Here is a 24501-nt window from a genome sequence, read left to right as displayed (position 1 = left end):
ATTAGAACGGGTCCGCAGCTTCCCTATGGGAGGCGACCTGTGAGGCGACCAGGTCGCCTCACAGGTCGCCTCACAGGTCGCCCTAGTGTGAACCGGCACTAACAATGATACAGAGTGATGCTAATCCCCAGTTTCAAATATGTAAATATTTACTTTAGGCTGGAAAAACAGTTGTAGGGCTGTAGTAAACGGTCGCTTTGCTGTCAATTGGTTAAAGAGGTTGTAAACCCGGTAAAAAAATTTATTTATTTTTTTTCTACAACCTGAAAGAGAAATACATAATGAGCTAGTATGCATCGCATACTAGCTCATTATGAAATACTTACCTTAGAACGAGCCCCCGCCGTGCCGCTCACTCACCTCTATGACGGGCGACATGTCTAGTCGTCTGTCTTCCGGGATCGCGGCATCTGGCCATCTGATTGGCCGGAGCCGCGGTGACGTCACGCCCGTGCGGGAGCCGACAGTCACGGCACGGGGCTCTGAAGGAAGGGCACGAGCGGCCGTTCCTTCATAGCGCATGCGCCGGTGACGTCACTGGATGCATCAAAGGTAAATATCTCCTAAACGGTACATGTTTAGGAGATATTTACAGTACCTATAGGTAAGCCTTATCATAGGCTTACCTATAGGTACAACTTCCCGGGAGGGTTTACTTCCTCTTTAAATGGGTACGCTTTTTTAAAAGCTCAATGTGGTTTCTTTATTGAGTGACGCTCAATTCTAAAACAATTGGGCTTTAATTCTGCCTACAGAGGTTTGGGTCACTGGCAAACAGAAATAACTGTACAATCCCCCCTCTACCCAGCATGCCTCAGTTACTTAAAACCTGAATAACTAATTTCAAAATGACTTGATTTGCATTTTAATGAGTGAAATAAGTATTTAAACCCCTATCAATCAGCAAGATTTCTGGCTCCCAGGTGTCTTCTATAAAGGGAACGAGCTCTCGTGCTCCTAATCTGCTTGTTATCTGTGTAAAAGACACCTGTCCACTGAAGCAATCAGATTCTAATCTCTCCACCATTGCCAAGACCAAAGATCTGTCTAAGGAGGTCAGGGACAGGATCGCACCCCAGAGGTCCATGAGGACGAAACGCATCAGGTGGTGCTCGTGAGGTCATTGCGATTTCTTTCCCTGATAGTTACACTGCACTATTTTAAGTGTATACATCCAAGTGTACATCTGTTTTTACAAACAAATGGTTTTGATACAGTTTTACACTATATTTGGTCGCTTGCTGTTTCCCCCATATATGTATAAAGATCTGCCTGCCATATGTTGAGAGCCTGCCGTCTGAAAGTGGATCCTTTCATCCAGTTCTGGGCTGGTGGTTCCCCATAACTGCCTGGCTGACTCAATACATAATAGTATAGGAGTCCATACTGTCTGGTAAGCGTGCTGAATTTACAATATAGTGGAAGAGTACACAGAGATGGTGAAGTTTGATCACATTTTGCCTCTTCACTGAACTTTTGGCAGGGCTTGACAAATCTCAGGCGCCAGGTCGCCATGGTGACTAGAAATTCCAGCTGGCGCCTGGGCTTTTGTCAATGACAGGTGCCCCAGCTGCCATTACTTGCTGGGCTGCAGGGCGGGTCATGACCAGGAAGTTGGAGATTGCGCTGGTCGTAGGCCCTCTGGACACATTTGGCCATCGTTATGGGGGGAAAGCGATTAGTGGCTGGCAGTGGGAATGGAACAGTGCAGCGGCCACTGACATGGCGGAAGGAATTAGCGGTCAGCAAAGTTCATTCCCGCTGAGCATCCCCGGCAGTCTGTCATCTCCATTGCTGCCGCCCTCCCCCGAGGTATTGCTGGAGCAGGCTCGGCTGAAGGAAGTGGTGGCCCGGCTCAGGGACATGGCACCAGAGCACCCTACTCTATTGGCGTAGCATGGCCAAGGTTGGACACAGAAGGTGGAGGGAAGGGAAGGAGGGCAGGTGCTGGGAGCAGAGCTGCCAACCATGCCACTGAATACTCAGAGCCAGGGAGGGGAGTCATCCCTCCCCACACAAAGGAGAGGAGAAGCACCTTAGCGCCAATGTCTGGGGATGATTAGGGGATGCAATGTGCACTTCAATCTGCAGTGTCAATGCTGCTGCTGTAAAGGAAGGGAGAGAAGGCGCTCTCATCTGCCAGTTGAGATCTAATTTGGGGGCGAGAGCCTCTATCTGATTAATACCATCTATGGGGGTGAGGAGATGATTGGCATGTGCTGGAACCTTTTCTGCCTGATGTTCTGTGCCAGGGGGGGTCAGCTCCACCTGCACCTTCCCCTGACCATGCCTGCACACCTGATATCTCTCCGCTCCTTCTCTCTGCCATGGCATGGATCGTATTAAGGGGGTTCAGGGCTGGACCCAGCCCACTGGAGTTAGAGGAGCAGGACTGCAGTATGACAGGGGCCCGAGAGCCTGCGATCTGCAGAGGTCCTGTGCTGAGCGGATTGGATGCAATATATTCTTATCAGATATTATAGGGCAGTCCAATAAACAGCAGCCATCACCTTGTCCTTGACTAGATGCATGTCCGATCCGGGGCCAAAAAAAGACTCGGAAGCATTAGGCTGGATTCACACTAGCTGTGGACACAGCTCACAGCAGGGGGTCTGGTGCGTCCCCATTTTTAGTTGCAGGTGTGAATCCAGTCAGAATTTTTGGCTGAACTCGCACCTGAAATGGACCAGAAGACACACAGGACCCTTTTCCAGTTCCGACCGTGTCTGCCCCGGAGGTGTGTGAACCGGCTCCATTGAGAGCCGATAAGTCTCCTGTCATGCGAATTGGATGCGGGGAAACCTACATCCAATTCACATCAGTGTGAACCCAGCCTTAAAGCCATCATAGCTACATCTGTGGTTCACCATTAACCTTTACGGTGGGATTGTATTGGATGACACCGACGCAGAGGAGCTAATATGACTGTAAGATGACTGATGAGTGTTACTTGGGGGGAGAGCCCAGCCTGCTGCCCACCGCAGGGGGTGCCAAACACCACAGGATCCAAGAGAGCACATGGAACTGGGGGCACCAGTTATATACACAGTGTGTAACCAATAATATAAGGCTGTGGGCAGCCAATCAGCGGCTTAGGCCCATTACACGCTAGCAGTTGGTTTTTTAATTTGTTCAGTCCAGTGAACTGAACGAAAACAAAAACGGAAGAGCTCCCTGTACTAACGATTCGATGTTAGTCCCCACTAAGCTATTGTGTTCTGACCCCCCCAATCCATAACACACCAGTCAGCGCTCTCCGCCATTGATTGAGAGCAATGATCGGATGGCAATCGGTATACCTTTTTCGGTCACGCCCCTTTGACAGAAGCCTGCCGTTCAGCCTGCTTCTGGCTACACAAAAATAGGGGTTTTGTCATTGAAAATAACTGTTTTAAAAAAAAAAAAAAAACTATCGCCTAACTTTTTTACCTTGCTCCTAGATTCAAAGAAAAATTGTCAAACCCTGACTTATGGGACATGGGATTTATCTCCTATGATGGACTATCTCACTTTAAGATTTTTCTGAATTTTTTATTAATTTTGGTTTGAAATTTCTTTGGAGTACACCACACTCTAGATCTCTTTAGGATCGTTTTTATACAATTTGGTTTTTTACTCATTATTTCCTTCTTTATCATATTACTGGTATAATATCCAGTGGACTCAACAAGTACAGTTTAATTCACTTTATAATTTGTGTTGTGAACACATTCTTTATATTAACATTTTATATTGTTTTATGTCTATTAGATCACTTTGAGCGCTGCACTATTGTTTGTTTATGGTTTTTGCACTATGTCTAGTGAAGTGCCAGCAGCTACATATCGTTTGAGCGCAGTTTCAAGAAATGTCTGACCTCTGTGATTGCCAACGAGAGTTTTGGCACCAAGCACTAAGTCATGTTTTGCGAAGGGGTCAAATACTTATTTCACTCATTAAAATGCAAATCAATTTATAACTTTTTTTTGAAATGCGTTTTTCTGGATTTGTTCTGTCTTTCACTTTTAAAACAAACCTACCATTAAAATTATAGACTGAACATTTCTTTGTCAGTGGGCAAATGTACAAAATCAGCAGGGGATCAAATAATTTTTTCCCCTCGCTGTACCTGAACCCTGGAATACCTTGGAATGTGTCCTTTGAGCACTGGGCTCTCCATTGTGTTGTTTTCCAGACCTTAGTGCACTGTTTGTGTTTGAAAGAGATTGCTGTCCAGAGCCATGGCACAGCCCCAGGTTTGACCTAACCTCTGAAGACTCCTTTTGTATGGCTAAGACACTGGAAGAGCTACCGCTCTAATTTTATGATTCTGCTGCCTTTACAATTTCGAATAACCATTTTTCTAAGGTGGGGGTTGAGGCAGGGAGTTGGGAGCGCTGATATTAGCGGGTCAACTACTGCATGTGCTTTGTGCTCTTTCCTGCCATTCAAGCTAGATAAGTCATTCAGTGCTACTACAAAAGCACCATGTGGATCTCTGGTCTTTGTCAACTGCCCACCTACAGTTACTTGGTCCCCTCCGGCAATCCAAAACCCACTTCAACACGAGCAGCTGGGGTTTGTGAGCATTAAGTATTAGTTTGGGAAATATTCTGTTTTCTCTCTCGTTCATTGACAGACGCAGTTCTCTCTGATTCATATCAGTAGGGACGTCCCAAAGCAGTGCCATAAAATGAGTAAGAGCGAGGGGGAGCCCACGCAATATACGACTCTCGTATGATGAACAAAAATCACCCTAGAAGTCGCTTCCCACGCTTCAAGCAGGGTGGGAATCACTGAAGCAGCCAAACTCTCACCCTTCAGCACCTGGCATTCAACCGCCAAGTCTGTAAAGTCAGCGACCACAAAGTCGGACAGTAGATGGGCCCTGGAGACAATAACTGCTCCCTGAGAGGAAGTCTCCAAGGAGCGTCTGCGGCCAGCCTGACCAGGCCAGCGTACCAAGCTCAGCAAGGCACGTCCGGAGCCACGAGACAGACCGGAATCCCTCCCGCCTCAATCCTGCAAAAAATTCTTGGCAGCAACTTAGGAGGAGGAAAGGCATACCGCAGCTGAGACTGACCTTGGCCCATCCGTGAGCACGCACACACGACCATGTCGGCGGCAGCCGTGCGCAGGTGACCATGTTAAACTCCACGGCATCGTACAAGTTGAACCTAGCGAATGTTCTTGCCCATGACTGAACCCATGGTGCCACCATTGCACCCACCAGAGGGTCCCAGGAGCGGGCCACCAACCCCAGCACTGTCCTGTAGATGCGACACCAACAGATCCACTTCTGGAGTGCCCCCAATGAAGGCACAACTGCAGAAACACCTCCTGATGAAGGGACCATTCCCCTGCATCCATGGCTTGTCGACTGAGGCAATCCGCCCGCCAAGGTTTCCACGCCTGAAAAGGGAACAGTGGAAGAGCTTGAACAAGGTGCACTGCCCTGCACCGGGAAGCTGCAGGTGCCCGATCCAGTGAACCAGGTAAGCCGGATCGTTCTCAGCCCCAGGACATTTATCGGTAACCTGGATCCTCCAGGAACCATACTCCTGAAGCAGAGAACCTGCCGAGGACACCTTCCCACCCAGACAGGCTTGCATCCGCGGTGATAAGTGTTCAGGAAAAAGGGGAGGAAGGATTCCAGCTCAAGACTCCCTAGTCAGCCGGATCCAAAAGTCCAGAGAGTTTGGATTATATTCCCATTCGAGAAGGATCGCCTTCTGGGGGATCCCCGAGAGGTATTTAAGGGGCCGTGCCGAAAGATGGCACCATCAGTCCCAGAACTCGCATACAGGTCCGAAGGGACGACCGTTTGCGGGACATGTACCGCAGTCTGAAGGTCCAAGAGTTTTTTCCCCAGAGGGAGGAACCACCCTGACTGAGGGCGAGTCCAAAGTCAGGCCCAGATAGTCCAGTCTCATGGAAGGGACCATGGATGACCTCTGAAGGTTCAGAACCCACCTGAACTCCTCCAGAGTTCTTGTGGTGACTTCCAAATTAGTTTGTCAGCACCGTAGGAGACTCCACAAGGAGAAGCAGATCGGCCAGGAACCCCAGACCGATACGCCCTGTTGCCGCAAGAGCGCCAGGACCGAAGCCACACCTTTTGTGAAGACCCTAGTAGCATAAGCGAGACCCAAGGGCAACACCACAAACCGATAGAGATCCTTCCTTTTGGGTGTCCCGAACATAACAAGATGGGAAGGTAGGCAGCTTGATGTCTATGGAGGCCAGGAATCCCCCTGATGCAGGGAAGCCACCGACGTGCAAACCGATACCAACTTGAATTTTTGATTTGCACAGAACCATCAAAGGACCAGTTGGTCCAGCTTGTTGAACCAGAGCCTGAACTGCCCCACAGAGCGCCAATAAGCTATCTGGGGACAGCCGTACATTGGAAAGGAAAAAACCTTACCGGAAATAAATGGATAAGGACTCAATCTTGTAACTGGACCGCATGCCCTCCTGAACCCAGCAGCCTGGGATCCGGGCCAGCCGCAGGTCCTCAACTGGCAAGGACCTCCACCCATCCCCTAGATGAGTGAGAAAGCACCTTCAGGCAGAGTAGGCCTAGCCCGCAGGTCTGGAAAAAAACGATCTCATGTTCTTCAGACCATGGTCGTTTGGAACCACACGCGGAAGTCTGGAAGGTCTTTGCCACAACGACCGCCCCTGAGGGACGAAGAAACTGTTTGCGAGCCGAAATTGAAGAACTGCGACGAAGGCCCTTACCCTTGTTAGCCTGTGGAAGAAAACACTCTCTCCCCCCCCCCCCGTGAGACCCTTATATAATGTCATCCAGGGCAGCGCCAAACAGGCGATTCCCCCTGAACAGGGAGATCCATTAAGACCGTCATAGAAGTTTGATCCGCAGACCAACACTACAGTCAAGTAGACGCTGGACACCCACTGCCGAAAACGACAAGGTGACCCATACAAGGGAGCCTCGACCAGTGTGGCATCGCAAAAAAATTGCAGCCCCTGCGCCAGCTGGTCCAACAGCTCCCCCCAGTGCAAAAGGCACATGCCCCACACCAAGTCACGGCGGTGGAACTCCGCCCATCAGGCAGAGTCTGCGTGGCAAGGGAAAACATAAACACTGTTCCCAGTGCAGACTACACCAGGGAGTACAGATCGCAGGTCACAGCCAGTGCCTCTACTGATATGAATCAGAGAGAACTGCGTCCGTTAATGAACTTAAGAGAAAAGGATTTTACTGTAAGTCAAAAATCCAGTTTCCTCCGACAGTCGCCGCCTCTTCATATTCGTCACATATGGGGTATTAGACTTTGCTCCGAAGGAGTAGCTAGGCAACAGAATATGTTAACATTAAAGCTTTTAACATATCCCACCCTCAAGGGGTGGTCCCCTCAGTCAATACCCTCCTACTTCCTGCAACCATATCTCAGTTTCAATGTCTAGCTTGTCAGGAGTGGCTGGCTCTCTCTGTGCTGGGGCTTTGTGCCCCAGACTTTCTTCTTTTTTGATCTTTTGTTTGAGTTTTCTCTCTACCTTTACTTAGCTGTTCTTTTTGTCAGCGTTAGTTAGTTCTTCGGATGAAGAGGATCATGCGGGCTGGGTCTCGGGCTGATCCCCCTGGTCGCAGGTCGTGGGTCAGTGGCTTCCCAGCCTGCCATCGAGCGTTCAGCCAGGTAACGCTCCTGGCACAGTGAACGACCCATCCCTGTTCGGTGCAGGGATGATTGGTGAGGTGGCTACCTCACTGGACGCTGTGCGGTTTCTTAACCCTCATTCTGTGCGTCTTGTATGCGACTCTCCCTGCCTCATGTGCAGCGGCTTGTTCGCCTGTGCGGGTCCCCCACGCCATTGTGAGGTAAGTGTATCTATGTGGGGACCTGTCTGTCTGGGGGGGTGTCAGTCTGGGACTGTGTAACCTGCCTCTGTTCACACTGTTTGTCTCCCTATCACTCGGCTGCATGCTGTGGGCTGCAAGGGGGGGGGGGGAGCTGTGTGACACTGTGTGTGTCAGCCTTGTCAGTGTGAGAAGCTGTGGGGCATGTTTTGAGCATGTTTGGGCACTATACAGCGATCGCTGCGGCGATCTGACATGTTTTTTTATACATGGATGACATGTGTGCATTACTGTACTGTGGAGCGGCGGTTTCGGCGCCAAACGGCGCCATTTTGCCTACACTCGCTCCGGCCGCATGTTCTACATGCATGGCGGCCATTTTCTTGTAGCCTCCCATAGCCTTTCATAGAGCGCCCTGGCAGCATCACTTCCTCTTCTCCAGGAACACCGATCGAGGCAGCAGCAGCGGCGAGGGTCTCCTCAGGTTATATCCTTCTTATCCATTGCCTGTGTCAGTTTTATTGTCCCTGTGGGGGTCTCATTGTGCTTGTGTGTGGTGCGGTGGGCTGCGCTCGCCGCGCTTGTTAAAGGGGCAGTTAACCCTTTATTATCCGGCATTTGTAATAGGGGCAATGGATTCTCAGGAGGGCAAATTTCCTACCGCCTTGGTGGAAAGCCAGGGGACCGCTGTTTCCCCCCCCAGGGGGGGATTTAGCCACTATTGTGGCTGGCCTTGCTGCTCAGGTGCAGATGCTGGTGGCTGCTCAATCTACTAAAAGACCCAGAGTTTCTCTTTCCTCTGATTCTGAGGGTGAAGGTGATGGGGCTGTTATGGCGGGGGCCTCCTTATCGGGGTCCCGCTCCTCCCTGGATCTAGTGGGGTCCGAGGTGGAGGCTGAAGTTGAAGGGGTTGATAATTCTCCCCCTGGCTCGCCTGAAGAGCTTGCAATCATGGATGAATTGATTGCTTCCATAAAACAAACGCTGCGTTTGCAGGATGAAGTGTGTCCCCCCGCTGCCTTGGCGGCTTATGGGACGCAGAGAAAACGCAGGACGCCACAGGTTTTTCCCTGCAATGATGATTTTCAGCGCGCTGTTAAGGAACAATGGCGCATTCTGCGCAAACCTTTTGCTGTACCAAGTAGGTTCAAGCTGCGTTATCCTTTCTCACCTTCCACTGATGAAAGGTGGTGTGTGCCACCCCCAGTGGATCACGCAATTGCGGTTTTAAACAAATCCACTGCGATTCCTGCAGAGGATTCCCCTGTGTTCCGTGATGCCACGGATAGGAGATTGGAGTCTCTTGCCCGTCATACTTATTCTGTTACGGGTTCTATGCTTAAGGCTCTGTTTGCCTCTCTCATGGCGGCCCAGGCGGTCGCAAGTTGGACGCAGATGCTTAGGCGCGTCCTAGTGGCCGATTCGGCCTCGCCGGCGACCCTGGATATGGTGGATCAAATCCACCAGGGTGTCATGTATCTGTGTGATGCGGACTTGGACCTAGTCCCGTTGGCTGCACGTGTGCGCACAGCGTGGCGGTGTTGTCTCGCCGCCTGGTTTGGTTGAAATGTTGGTCGGTGGACCAGTCTTCACGTAAGACCTTAGCCAATCTGCCTTATGATGGGTCTCGCCTTTTTGGGGAGTCCTTGGATGTGTTGATTAAGGGGATCACCGGAGGTAAGAGCACTATCTTGCCCCATTTCCCCAAGGCTAAGGGGGCTTCTGGGAAGAAGCATGCTAATTTTCGGCCCCCTCAGGGGTCCTTTCGTGCCTTTCGGTCGCACTACAAGGGCAAACCGTTCAAAGGTCAAGGCTCTCAGAAGAAGCCCTGGTCTGGAAAACAGAAGTCCGGTCAATCCGGATCCGCAGCCCATAACAGTGCGGCCTGAAGGGGCGCCCTCACCCAGTTTTGGGGTGGGGGGACGCTTGCTCGGTTTTCTTCAGGCCTGGTTGGCCCGCGTGCGGGACAGATGGGTTCAGGAGATCGTTCGATCTGGTTACAAGATCGAGTTTCTCTCTCGGCCGGAGAGCAGATTTTTTCCCTCAAATCTTCAACTGTCTCCAGAGCGTTTACGGGACCTGCACCTGGCGGTGCGGGACCTGAGGGCTCAGGGAGTGGTAGTTCCGGTGCCTCATCGGGACAGAGTTCGGGGGTTTTATTCCAATCTGTTCACCGTGCCCAGAAAGGAGGGCAAGGTTCGTCCAATTCTGGACTTGAAGGCTCTGAACCGCTCTGTGCGGGTTCGCAAGTTCCGCATGGAATCCCTGCGGTCGGTGGTGGCTGCCCTGGTTCCGGGGGAATTCATGGCCTCCATCGATTTGAAGGATGCGTATCTTCACATCCCCATTTTCGAGGGTCACCAGAGGTACCTTCGATTTGCCATTGCGGAGGATCACTACCAGTTCGTGGCGTTGCCTTTTGGTCTCGCCTCGGCTCCGCGGGTCTTCACCAAGGTGCTTGCACCGGTTCTGGCATTATTGAGGGCCCAGGGCATTTCTGTCCTGGGGTATCTGGACGACATTCTGGTTCGGTCTGCGACCAGCCAGGGTCTGGAGAAGGACCTGTCTGTCACGATGCAAACTCTGCAGGAGTTTGGTTGGACGATAAATTTTCCAAAGTCGACACTGAGTCCGTCGGTTCGTCTTCCCTACCTGGGAATGATTCTGGACTCGGTGCAGGCGAAGGTCTTCCTGCCGGAAGACAAACTCAGAACTCTTCAGGAGGAAGTCAGGTCCCTCAGGGACGTTCCGCACTCGTCTCTGCGGACGTGCATGAGATGTCTGGGATTGATGGTCTCTGCCTTCGAGGCGATTCCCTTCGCCCAGTTTCACACGCGGGGTCTCCAAGCGGAGATCCTGTCCATGTGGGACGGGCGACCTCAATCTCTGGATCTTCAAATCTCGTTGAGTCATCGCACCAGAAGAGACCTTCTGTGGTGGCTCCAGTCCCCGATGGTGTCCGGGGGCAAGTCGTTTCGTCCTATCTCGTGGACGGTAATCACCACGGATGCCAGCCTGTCGGGCTGGGGTGGTGTTCTGGGCGTTCTGTCAGCCCAGGGGACTTGGGCGGAGGGGGAGTCCTCCCTTCCGATCAACATTCTGGAATTGCGTGCGATAAATCTCTGTCTTCATCGCTGGACGGACCGGCTGCAGGGCTGCCCGGTTCGGGTGCAGACGGACAATGCCACGGCGGTGGCCTACATCAACCACCAAGGGGGCACCAGGAGTGCCCGAGCGGCTCGAGAAGTGGCCGACATTCTGTCTTGGGCCGAGACTCATGTCCCGGCGATAACGGCGGTGCACATCCCGGGGGTGGAGAACTGGCAGGCGGACTATCTGAGTCGCCAGACCCTGGATCAGGGGGAATGGTCTCTCCACCCGGCTGTCTTCCAGATGTTGTGCGCGAAGTGGGGTCTTCCAGATGTGGACCTGTTCGCATCTCGTCTCAACAACAAGGTGAGAAGGTTCGTGGCAAGGACCTCGGGCAGACGCGTCGGACGCGTTAGTGGCCCCGTGGCATCAGTACAGGCTGATGTACGCGTTTCCACCGATTCAGTTGCTGTCCAGGTTCCTTCGCAGGTTACACTCGGAACGCAGCACGGTGATTCTTGTGGCACCGGACTGGCCTCGCCGGTCCTGGTACGCAGACCTCGTGAATCTGGCGTTCGACGCCCCGTGGCGTCTGCCTCTTCAAGACGATCTCCTGTCTCAAGGACCAATATACCATCCTGCTTTACAGTCGCTGGCTTTGACGGCCTGGCTGTTGAGACCGAGGTCCTGAAGGAGAAGGGTCTCTCCCCAGAGGTCGTTCATACCTTGATCAACGCGAGGAAGTCTTCCTCGGGGAAGGTTTATTACCGTACTTGGAAGGCCTATTTTGCCTGGTGTGAGTCCAGGGGGTTTTCACCCCGCACGTACTCTGTTTCCCGAGTGCTGTCCTTCCTTCAAACGGGTGTCGATCAGCGTTTGGCGCTGGCTACGATAAAGGGTCAGGTGTCTGCGCTGGCCGTTCTGTTTCAACGTCCCGTGGCTTCCAACTCCTTGGTTGGTACTTTTGTTCAGGGAGTGCGGCATCTGGTTCCTCCTAGGAGGGATCCTCTGCCCCCTTGGGACTTGAATCTCTTTCTTTCTGTGTTACAACGTGCTCCTTTTGAACAGATCAGGGAGATCTCGTTGTCTATGTTGTCCAAAAAGGTCGCCTTTTTGGTTGCGATCACTTCCGCTCGCAGAGTGTCGGAGCTGGCGGCTTTGTCCTGCAAGTCTCCGTATCTGGTTGTTCATTTGGATAAGGTGGTCTTGCGACCTAATCCTTTTCTTCCGAAGCGAGTTTCGGAATTCCATCTTAATGAGGATATTGTCTTGCCTTCGCTGTGCGCGAAGCCTAAACATCCAAAGGAGGTGAGATTACATTCTTTGGATGTTGTTCGGGCAATAAGGGTTTACCTTAAATCGACTGAGTCTTTTCGAAAGACGGACTCCTTGTTTGTTCTTCCAGAGGGTCCTCGGAAGGGCATGGCGGCGTCGGCCTCTACCATCGCCAAATGGATCAGGCAGACCATTGAACAGGCCTATGCTTTGCAGGGGAAGGTTCCCCCTGTGCCTGTGAAGGCGCACTCTACTAGATCTTTGAGTAGGTCTTGGGCCTGTCGTCATGGGGCTTCTGTAGCCCAGGTGTGTAAGGCGGCGACCTGGTCGACCGTGCATACTTTCACAAAATTCTACAAAGTAGATGTTCAGGCATCGGCGGATGCTTCCTTTGGCCGCAAGGTTCTTAGTGCGGCAATTCCCTAGGGTCCCTTGTTGGGGACCTCTGGCTGTTGGGATAAGTTTTTTATCCCCTGGTTATTTGTCTTTTCCTGGGTTGTTGCTCCTGTTGAGCACTTGTTTTTCCTGTAGCCCAGCTGGTTTCCTTCCTTTGGTAAGGTTCCTTTCTTTGATGCGGAGACTGCGTTGCCTTTCGGCGCGGATGCGTTTCCCACCCCTCATGTTTGCACTGCTTTGGGACGTCCCCATATGTGACGAATATGAAGAGGCGGCGACTGTCGGAGGACGTAAGAGAAAACGGAATTTTTGTAAAATCTTACCTGTAAAATTCCTTTCTCTGAGTCCTCCGACAGTCGCCGCCCCCGCCCCTCTTTTGGGGTTTGGTTGTATACTCTACTGCTATTCCACTGAAACTGAGATATGGTTGCAGGAAGTAGGAGGGTATTGACTGAGGGGACCACCCCTTGAGGGTGGGATATGTTAAAAGCTTTAATGTTAACATATTCTGTTGCCTAGCTACTCCTTCGGAGCAAAGTCTAATACCCCATATGTGACGAATATGAAGAGGCGGCGACTGTCGGAGGACTCAGAGAAAGGAATTTTACAGGTAAGATTTTACAAAAATTCAGTTTTTTCCTCCAGTCTGGTCTAAACCGACATCTGGCTTTGAGCACCGTCATTGGACAAATCTCAGCCTTGGCTGTTCTGTTTTAGAGAACTCTGGCCTCTAATGCTCTAGTTAGGACCTTTGTTCAGGGCACAGCTCACTGCTCTCCACCTAGGCCACCCCTTGTCTCTTTGGGACCATAGTCTGGTTCTTTTGGCTATACAGAAGCTGCACTTTGAACCTATTTAGGGATATTCACTTGTCTGGCCTTAAACATGAGATGGCTTTCCTTGTTGCTATCATATATGCAAGAAAAGTCTGAATTAGCGGCCACATCCTGTAAGGAGCCCTTCTTATTGTTGCAAAGGGACAAAGTTGTCTTTAAGTCAAAAGCCTCATTCCTCCCAAAGGTAGTCCGTGCCTTCTGTCTTAACCAGGATATTGTCCTTTATGTCCTGCTCCAAAGTATTTTAAGGAAATTTTGCAGATTTTGCTGGCAAGTCATAAATCTACTTTTCTCTTACGTCCTCTGACAGTCGCCGCCCACTCAGTCTTCACTTATGGGTATTGACCTCTTATCCACAGGAGTAAGCTAGGCAGAAGATTTTGTTAAAAACCCAAAACTTTGCCTAGACACACCTACAGGGGGCTGTCCCTCTGGTCCAATACCCCCGGCTAGCCTCATTCCCAATTCAGTCTTTTGCCTAGCTTCCCTGTGCTGGGGCTACAGTCTCAGCCTTTTCTCTGTTTTATTACATTTTATTTTCTGCGAAGTGTGTTTTTCTTTGCACTAATAGCTTTTTATTTGTTCCTGCGTTTAGTTAGTCAGACTTCGGAATACTACAGCGTTTGCGGAGCTGGGAATCGGACTGGTTGTACTAGAGCCTTACGGAATCCCAGCCCGCCATTGAGCGTTTATCAGGCTATGCGTACGCCCAGGCCTCGCAAACGACCTGTCCTCAGGGACAAAGCCCGCAAAGTGGCCACTTCGCAAGGATGTCTCAACTGCGGCACGCCGCGTGTTGCTAGAATCCTGTTTGGCTGACTGCACCCCCTCCACCCGGGGTGGGAGGCTTCCCGTCGCAGAGTGGCACCCACGAATTTGCTTGGATCGGTGAGTAACATGCTGCCCTCTCTGTCTATACATTGTATGCCCGGGGGTGTGTGTGTGGGGCCTTCTCTCTTTAGAGTCTGTGTGATCCCCTCACGGTCCCTGCTGGGGTGCTATTTGCGGTCATGCCGCGCTGTGGGGGGTTTGCGGGGGTCCCCGAGTCCCTCGGGAGTGTTTAGTGTCACTTTGGGGGTACAGGCATGGTTGTGGGGGCCGCTGCGGTGTAAAAATCGCCACCATTTTGGGTGTGGGCAGGCTTTTCTGGCTTCATGTGTGGGCATTCAGCAGCCATTTTCCATAGTGTATAAGCGCCCTTTCGGGCGCCATCTTTAATGTGGGCAGTGTAATCTTTCATGTGCTTTCAAGTAGGTTTTTGGAGTCCCAGGGCAGCATGTTCCCCCCAGCGCTGGTGGAGGGTTCAGGTACGCCTGAATCTTCTGCGCTAAGCTCCCTTCCTTCTGCACTTGCGACTTTAGCTTCTTAAATGGCTCTGTTGATGTCTGAGCGGGCTTCTGGAAAAAGACCCAGACTGTCTAAGTCTAATTATTCTGAGCTAGATATGGTTGCCATGGACAGTGTACCCCCTGAAGGGTCTCAGTCCTCTCAGGCAGAGGGGAGGAGGAGGGGGACGACTCCCCCTCCGGGTCGGCCAGAGCACGAGCGGCAATGTCTGCGCTTATAGTTCTGTTAAGGATACACTGCATTTAGGGGGTGAGCCCCACCCGCCTGGGAAGCGGTCCTCCTTTGGGACCCGCAGAACCCAAAAAGCGGCTCAGGTATTTCCCTGTCCCGCTGAGTTTCACGAAACGGTGAACGAACAATGGCGCACTTTACAGCGCACCTTTGTGGTACCTAAGCGGTTTTCAGTCCTGTTGTCCCTTTTATCTGTCTCCAACGGATTCGCACTGGACTGTGGCCCCTAAGGGGGACCACACGTATCCAGATTACACAAGGCCACTCTGATGCCCATGGAGGCTTATCCGGTGCTTAGAGACCCGGCGAATAGGCGGGTGGAATCTCTTGCCCGCCACTCCTATGTGGTGGCAGGTTCCTTGCTGAAGCCCGTTTTCGCCTCAGTAATGGTCTCTCAGGCTGTGGTGGAGTGGACTAAGGTGCTCAGATGCACCATCGTGGCTGATTCCACCCCTCCTGCTACTTTGTTGATGGTGGACCAAGTTGTTCAGGCGGTTTTATGCCTGTGTGATGCGGCCCCTTTAGTCTTACGCTTATCTGCTGTCGCAGTGATAATCCGTCGCCTTGTGTGGCTGTAGAGCTGGTAGGCCGACCAGACTTCCAGGAAGACGGTGTCTGACATCCCTTATGCAGGGAATCGCCTTTTTGGGGACTCCATGGACGAGTTGGTGAAGGGGGTCACTGGGGGTAAAAGCAATTTTTTTCTTTCCCGCGGTAAGTGGGGCCCTTTCTTTAAAACTAACCAGGGGTCCTTTCGTGCTTTTAAGGCACATGACAAGGGCGTATCCTTCAAGGCCTCTGGTGGCCAGAAGAAGCCTTGGGCGGGCAAGTCTATAGCCGCCCACTCTGGCACGGCAGCCCTGTCCGCTATTCAGGACAGATGGGTTCAGGAACTCATTTGCTCAGGGTACAAGATCAAATTTCAATCGCGCCCAGCAGACAGATTCTTTCCCTCAAATCTTCATTGATCCCAGATCGTTTGCAAGATCTGGAACGGGCGGTTCAATGTCTCCTCGCCCAGGGGGTGATCGTCCCGGTGTCTCATCGGGACAAGTTTTTGGGGGTTTTTACTCGTATCTGTTCACGGTGCCATGAAAGGAGGGCAATGTATGTCCGATTCTGGACCTAAAGTTTCTGAACCGCTTTGTGCGGGTTTAAAAATTGCGTATGGAATCCCTCTGATCGGTGGTGGCCTCTCTGAGCCCGGTAGGTTCCTGGCTTTAATCGACCTCAAGGATGCGTTTTTACACATCCTCGTATTCGAGGGTCATCAGAGGTACCTCTGATTCGCAATCGCGGAGGAGCGATATCAGTTTGTGGCGTTGCCTTTCGGTCTCGCTTCGGCTCCACGGGTGTTTATCAAAACTTTGGCTCCTGTTCTGGCCCTGTTGCGGGCGCAGGGGGTCGCAAACCTTGGATATCTGGACGATCTCCTGTTTAGGTCGAGTTCCAGTTCAACTCTGTTGCGCGATCTGTCAACCACGGTTCAGACGCTCCAGGAGTTCAGGTGGGCCATAAACTTTCAGAAGTCGACATTGCTCCCTTCTGTTCGTCTCCCTTCTTTGGGAATGGTCCTGGACTCCGCCCATGCGCGAGTTTTCCTGCCGGAGGACAAGCTCCAGACTCTTCTGAAAGAGGTCAGGTCCCTCAGGGACAATGAATCCTCATCACTCAGGACCTGCATGCGGTCCCTAGGATTATAGTGTCCGCCTTCGAGGCGATGCCGTTTGCACTGTTCCACACGCAATCACTGCATCGGAGATCCTAGCCAGGTGGGACAGGCATCCTCAGTCCTTGGACAGGAGGATATCTTTGAGTCCCTGGGTCAGAGCAGACCTTCTGTGGTGGCTCCAGTCTCTGGCTCTTACGGAAGGGAAATCCTTCCGACCGTTGTTATGGAAGGTGCTTACCACGGACGCCAGCCTGTCGGGCTGGGGTGGCGTTCTGGGCAAGATTGTCTGCCCAGGGCACTTGGTTGGAGGAGGAACCCTCCCTACCGATACATGCCTTGGAACTGAGAACGATCAGACTCTGTTTGCTCCGTTGGTGGGATCGTCTTCAGGGCCACCCTGTGCGGGTGCAGGCGGACATCACCACTGCGGTGGTGTACATCAATCACCAAAGGGGCACCAAGAGTGCCCGGGCGGCCAAGGAAGTGGCCGAGCTTTTGCCTTGGGCCGAGACGCAGGTCTCTGCGCTTTCGGCAGTTCACATTCCGGGTATGGAACACTGGCAGGCCGACTATCGTAGTCGCCAGACCAGGGGGTATGGTCCCTACACCCGGAGGTATTTCAGATGCTGTGTGCGCGATGGCGCGCCTCTAAACAACAAGGTGGGAAGGCTCATGGCAAGAACCCTCGATCCTTTGGCAGCCGCCTCAGACGCGCTGGTGGTGCCTTGGAATCAGTATCGCCTGATTTATGCCTCCCCCAGATCCAGTTGTCACAGTTCCTTCGCAGGTTGGTCTCGGAACCGAGGTTGGTGGTCCTGGGGGCCCGGACTGGCTTGCGCCTGTCTTGATCCGCGGATGTCATGCAAATGGTCGTCGAGCCTCCCTGGCGGCTCCCCTTACGAGACGATCTATTGTCTTAGGGGCTGTTCTTCCATCCTGCTTTACAGTCGCTGGTTTTAAAAGCCAGATCTTGAGGGATCGGGGTCTCTCGTCGGAGGTCACTCCTACCTTGCTTAGAGCTCGGAAGGCCTCGTCCGGTAAGATTTATTATTGTACCTGGAAGGCTTGCTTCGCCTGGTGCGAATCGCAGGGTTTCCATCCTCACTACTTTTCGGTGGCGAGGGTGTTAGCCTTCCTACAATCCGGTGTGGACCTACGTCTTGCATTGACCACTGTTGAGGGTCCGTTATCTGCGCTGGCCATTCTTTTCCAGCGCCCCTTGGCGTCAAATTCCTTGATCCGCAACTTTATTCAAGGGGTGCGTCATCTGGCCCCCCTCGGAGGGCGCCCTTAACCCCTTGGGACTTGAATTTGGTTCTGTCCGTTTTGCAACGTCCTCCCTTTGAGAACATCCGGGAGATTCCTCTGCCTGCACTGTCACTGCCTTTCTGGTGGCGATCACATCTGCTCGCAGAGTATCGGAGTTGGCGGTCCTATCTTGCCACTCCCCCTACTTGGTGGTTCATAGGGATAAGGTGGTCTTGCGACCTCATCAACCCTTCCTTCCAAAGGTGATGTCTGAATTCCATCACCATGAGGACATTGTTTTGCTTTCGCTGTGTGCGAATCCTACGGAGTTTGCCTTGCATTCCTTGGATGTTGCCAGGGCGATCGGGGTTACCTGTTTACTGAATCCTTCAGAAAGTCGAATTCTCTTTTTGTCCTTCCTGAGGGCTTCGGAAGGGTATGGCTGCGTCTGCGGCAACCATTCCTGTCTGGTTCAGACGGACGATTGTACAGGCTTATTCGCCCGTTCCGGGTTCCGCTCTTTCCTGTCACGGCGCACTCTTCTGTGCGGTGGGTGCTTCTTGGGCCTTTTGCCATCAGGGGTCGGTGTCCCGGGTGTGCGAAGCGGCGACCTGGTCGTCAGTGCACACCTTTACGAAGTTTACGAACTTGATGTTTCGGCATCGGCAGATGCCCTCTTTGGCCGCAAAGTTCTGAGTGCGGCGGTACTTTGGGGGAGACATGGCGTTTTTAGCCTGTCCCCTCCTGTGGGGGTTTTTTCCCCCTTGGTTATTTTACCTTACTGGGTTTTTTCGCTCCTGTTGAGCTTTCCTGTTACCCAGTGGGTTATCTTTTCTGGTTCAGATAAGGTTCTTTTATCTGACCTTGGGTGCTTCGTTACCTTGAGACGGTTGCGTTTCCCACCCCTAATGTCTACACTGCTTTGGGACATCCCATAAGTGAAGACTGTATGAGTGGGCGGTGGCTGTCAGAGGACATAAGAGAAAACTGAATTTTTGTAAAATCTTACCATAAAATTCCTTTCTCTGAGTCCTCTGACAGTCGCCGCCCCCACCCCTCTTTTGGAGTTCATGGACTACCTACTGCTTGCTACCAAACTGAATTGGGAATGAGGCTAGCCGGGGGTATTGGGCCAGAGGGACAGCCCCCTGTAGGTGTGTCTATGCAAAGTTTTTTTTTTTTGTTTGTTTTTTTTAACAATCTTCTGCCTAGCTTACTCCTGTTGATAAGAGGTCAATACCCATAAGTGAAGACTGTATGAGTGGGCGGCAACTGTCAAGACTCAGAGAAAGGAATTTTACGGTAAGATTTTACAAAAATTCCGTTTTTTTTTTTTTCTCTTTGATGAAGCCAGACTACAATAATACATTATATATAATGCAGCATGGACTGGCCAAGCTTGTCTCCAAACCTAAACCCTATTGAGCATCTTTGGGGCATCCTAAAACGGAAGGTGGAGGAGCGCAAGGTCTCTAACATTCACTAGCTCTGTGATGTCATGGAGGAGTGGAAGAGGACTCCATGCCTAAGAGGGTTAAGGCAGTGATGGAAAATAATAGTGGCCCCACAAAATATTGACACTTTGGGCTCAATTTGGCATTTCCACTTAGGTGTACTTACTTTTGTTGCCAGCAGTTTATACATTAATGGCTGAGTTGAGTTTTTGAGAGGACAGCAAATTTATACAAGCTGTACACTCACTACTTTACATTGTAACAAAGTATCATTTCTCTCTCTCGTTCATTGACGGACGCAGTCTCTGTTCTTCATAACAGTAGGGTTATACTGCCCCCTACAGGAGTAGGACACTAGGCAGAAAAAAAGTTCTTGCTACGCCTATGGGCAGTCCCAGGGGGTATACCTATTTATAGGATGTCGGTTTTAATCTGCCTAATCAGGAGTGAGGACCTAGTTCCTTTGCTGCGATCTCTGGTCCCGGCAAAAGTTTTTTTTTTTTTTTTTTTCTAGAGTTTTCACCGGATTTTTTTCCTGTGAGATCTACAAGCAACTAAGCCGGATCTGGGCGACGGGCTGGATATATAGATCCAGTGGTCACCCCAGCCGGGACAGCAAGTGTGCGCAGACCCCAGCTCTGCGCTAAGACGGCCAAAACCTAGTCCCACCGGACAGGGACTGGCCCTGCGAGTTAAACTCGCCAGATCGCATACAACCGTGTCTAGGAGTGGGGTTCTGTCAGGAGATGGTGCCCGCCTGTTCCAGGTATGGTAAGTAAAATGTTTTCCCCTGGCGGGTTTTGGGTTTTCTTCCAGAGGCCACTAGCCACCCATTTCCTGGTGTGTAACTTTATCCAGGGGGGTGCAACACTTGGCACCGCCAGTGCGACCTCCGTTGCCACCTTGGGACCTTAATTTGGTGCTGTCGGTTCTCCAGAAGCCTCCCTTTTAAAATATTGGGGAGATTCCCCTGCTTACCTTATCCCAGAAGGTGGCCTTCTTGGTGGCTATTACTTCTGCGTGCAGGGTGTCGGAACTGGTGGCATTGTCCTGTCATTCTCCCTATCTGGTGGTTCACAGGGATAAAGTGGTTCTTCATCCGGATCCGTCCGTCCTTCCGAAGGTGGTTTCCAGTTTTCACTTAAATGAGGACATTGTGTTACCCTCCTTGTGTCCTAAGCCTCAACATCCCAAGGAATTTGCCCGAACCACATCCAAAGTATGTAGTGCAATTAGGGTGTACTTGGCGACTACTGAATCTTTTCGCAAGTTGGATTCGCTCTTTGTACTCGCGGACGAATCAAGGAAAGGGCTACCTGTGTCTGCTGTGACTATTTCCAAATGAATCAGACAGACGATTGTGCAGGCTTATTCGATTAAGGGTCAGGTTCCACCTTTCCCTGTTAAGGCGCATTCTACTCGGGGACTTAGTGCTTCCTGGGTCTTTCGCCATCAGGCAACTGTGGTTCAGGTATGCAAGGCAGCTATCTGGTTGTCTGTTCATACATTTACAAAGTTTTAAAAGGTGGATGTGCTGGCATCGGCAGATGCCTCCTTTGGCCGCAAAGTTTTGTCTTGGGGAATTATTTTCTGCTTTTCCCACCCCTCATCTTTAAGGCACTGCTTTGGGACGTCCCTACTGTTATGAAGAACAGACTGCGTCCGTCAATGAACGATAGAGAAAATTGGATTTTTGTCTTACCGTAAAATCCTTTTCTCTGAAGTTCATTGACGGACCCTGTACCCACCCCTCTATCTTGAGTTGGGTTGGTATTGTTTTCTCTGACACTGCTTTGATACAAAACTGACATCCTATAGCAGGGAGAGAGGGTGTACCCCCTGGGACTGCCCATAGGCGTAGCCAGAACTTTTTTTCTGCCTAGTGTCCTACTCCTGTAGGGGGCAGTGTAACCCTCCTGTTATGAAGAACAGAGACTGCGTCCGTCAATGAACTTCAGAGAAAAGGATTTTACTGCAAGACAAATATCCAATTTTCTTCAGTGTTTGTCACATAAGATATAATGTGTGTATGTGTGTGTGTATATGTATATATGTATATATGTGTATATATGTATATATATATATATATATATTATATATTATATATTATAAAAAAAAATGTTAATTTTTAAACAAACCCAGTACCAAATGCACATGGTTTAATGAATCTCATTTTCCTCCTTTTAGCCTTTTGTATGATCCCGTTGTTGTGTTTTTTTTTTTTTTTTTTAGAGAAACAGTCCCAGTCCAGGTTGTAATAGCAGAGATAGCTCCAGCATGGAGAATCAATATGGTGCTAATAACAGCTTCAATTATGCTGCTGTCTCAAAGCCACTGGCTACCTCAGGTAAGTTTCAACCTTGTTCAGTTCAGTTCACTTTTTACAGCCATTTATGACTTGCTAATTGTTGCATAGGTTCATATACATAAATCTAGGTACTATCTGTATCAGCTTGAAGTTTATTGGTTGTGTCTTGCTTACCACTTCTATTACATTTATCAACAATTGTGTAGTGCTAGTGCCTATCCCAAATAGTCCATTAAATTTATATCTAATCAGGTTGACTCTTACATTTTGTATTCCTTGGTAAATCGTAACGCACGTGTGTGATGACTTTTCACCTGCTTTTTATTTCATCATTCCACTTCAGATTTGCCAGCAACTGTTACACCCACCTCCTTTATTTTCAGTCCAGTTGGTTGTCACACTATATAGTTTATGGTAAATTTAAATGAGATTGCACGTTCATATTGTAATGTTTTGTTTTTTAAATCACTAGCTGTTTTGCCTGTTTTGGCTTGTTCCCTAAATCCTAGCCATACAGGCAACAGTCATCTGGTTATTTACACCATTTTCAGAAAGTTTTTGCTAACCAAATGGCTTGTATAGGTACAGCCAGTACTATCATTCCAGCCTTTTATTAAAAATGTAACTCATAAATTTGTTTGTAGATTACCTTGATCTGTTGTTTTTGTGATTTGAAGTTTGAAATTGCAGTGTTTACACAGTTAATAAATTAAGATATGACCCCTGTGCTGCAAACTCACCAAATGTACATGAAATAAAAAAATCAGTTAAAACAAAAATAAAAAAAATACCGCTTACACGAATAACTAATATCACAATAATAATTTAAAAGGATAAATAGAGAAAGGCTCTAGTTATCTCTGTAACATTTGTGCGTAAATATTGGCGTGCATTAACATATACCATGCATTGACAATCACACTTAGCATAATCGGATAAGAAAATCTTTGTGTCCTTTGTGAATAATTAAATAAAAGCAGTCCACAATTAATAGCCAATGTGTCCGTGTTCCAGTTTGTTAATCTTTACTATGAAAAATGTATCCAGAACTAGTGCACTGAAACCACCACCGTACCATTCAAGATATACTCTCGCTTCAATCCCCGGCAAATCATGAAATCAAAGGATTCCATAGTGTAAAACTATAAGAGCTTGTTTCATAATAAAAATTGGGCTTACAAAATGGCCAAAAAAAGTCAAGACATCAGTAATAGGCTGCTTGTAATACACTTCCAGTGAAATCCAAGATGGTGCCTCGCAATGCATGATGACGTCACTCCGTTCCACCCAACTGACGCGTTGGTGTCCCTCTGAACTTTCTCAAAGGTGACAAAGGTGTCTTGCTTTTCATAAACGGCGACTTTATAAGCGCAGTTAGTAAGGATTGAATGTGATCTCTACAGTCATACGTGTTGAATAACAATAAAAAAAAAAGGGATGCTGTTTTGGCAATTGACAAAATTTTGCGTAAGCAAAATTCATGCTTTTTTTGTCTATATTTTACCTAAAATTCAGCTGTAAAAAGCTCCCAGGTGAGCAAAATGATTTTTGTTTAAAGTTCCTTTTTTTTTTTTGGTAACTTTAAAAATTTAATTAGTAGGCACTGTTGCACACTATTGTGCACTAACACAGCTAATAAAGTAGTAAAGAAATGGCTTTAATACATATGCCTGTATATCAGCCTTTCTTTTTAACTTGGAAGAACTCTTGAAAGATCTCAGGGACCCCATTCTAATAATGTTATAGCTTGCTGTACATAAACATTGGAACAATCATTTGCAATATAATAATAACGAATGTGTGTACATGGCGTATTGGTCACCCAGGGCTGCTCTATACAATAAAATATTTTCAGTTGTAATATTGAAAATAAATGCACTGTAGTGTTAATTCACATTGGTGGTCAGTGGAGAAATGCCCCCTAGTATTGGTGGTAAATGAAGTGGTCTTTTATTAGTAGTATAGTGACACCTTACTTTGGTCATTAGGGCTGTTCCCTCCCATGGATGATCATAGCAGATAGGCCCTCTTAGATTGGTAATCAGTGGGTGAAGGATCCCCTAATTTTGGTTATCACTGGGGGAGTTAGTCAGAGAAGGACCCCGTTATATGTATGGCAACTGGGTAGAATGCTCCTTACATTTATGGTCAGTTGGAAGAATACCCCTATTTTTGAAGGCTAAAAAGATCACTGGTGTGAGTAATTATTTGGGAGAGTCTGAAATTGCTCAAGAAACCCTTAACAACCTCTGGAGGAACCCTAGTTGAGAAAGGGTACTGTATATTGGTTAAATAGTTGGGTTTTTTATGTGAACTACTGCAGCTTGTGCTCTGCTTGTTCAGCTGGCTCTCGGCTTGAAAGTGATGTGGCAGCTGTGAGCAGCCAATCACTTTCACAACACGGGTGACAAATTAAGATTTTTCTTTCGTTCATCGACAGACGCAGCTCTGCTTAATCATCGACTATAAGGTTATGCTCCTACCACTAGGGATAGGCACTAGGCGGAAAAAAGGCTTGTCCACGCCTATAGGGGCTGTCCCAGCCAGCATAACACCTGTTATACTCAGTTTGTTCTGCCTAGTAACAGGGATAGGACCTAGTTAACTGCTGGGACTTCGGTCTTAGCTGTAAGAGGGAAAGTGTGTGATCTTTCTAATTAGTTCCTGGAGACCAAGATCCAGAGGAACTACAAGCAACAGCCAAGTGTGGTTTTGGCACTGGATAATATAGATCCTTAAGGTCTCCCAGCTTGGCCATCGAGCATGAGCAGGTTCTAGTCCAGTACTAGGCCTCGCCACAACAGTCCCCAATGGATGGACCCGAGCCTGTGAGTGAGTCA

At 49.6% G+C, this 24501-nt stretch overlaps 1 protein-coding gene across 2 annotated transcripts in view; it reads left to right on the top strand.

The window, feature by feature from the left end:
* Window positions 1-24501, top strand: part of DOT1L (DOT1 like histone lysine methyltransferase) — a 352682-nt gene that overhangs the window by 286408 nt on the left and 41773 nt on the right. For both annotated transcript variants that reach the window (XM_082247290.1, XM_082247289.1), the window contains exon 23: window positions 21586-21700. In XM_082247290.1, the coding sequence (XP_082103416.1) occupies window positions 21586-21700 (115 nt within the window). The remainder of the gene's footprint in view (window positions 1-21585; window positions 21701-24501) is intronic.

Source organism: Pelophylax lessonae, assembly GCF_965119305.1.
Source record: "Pelophylax lessonae genome assembly, chromosome: 1".
Classification (NCBI taxonomy): Eukaryota; Metazoa; Chordata; class Amphibia; order Anura; family Ranidae; genus Pelophylax; species Pelophylax lessonae.
This window is presented reverse-complemented; position numbering and strand designations above follow the sequence as displayed.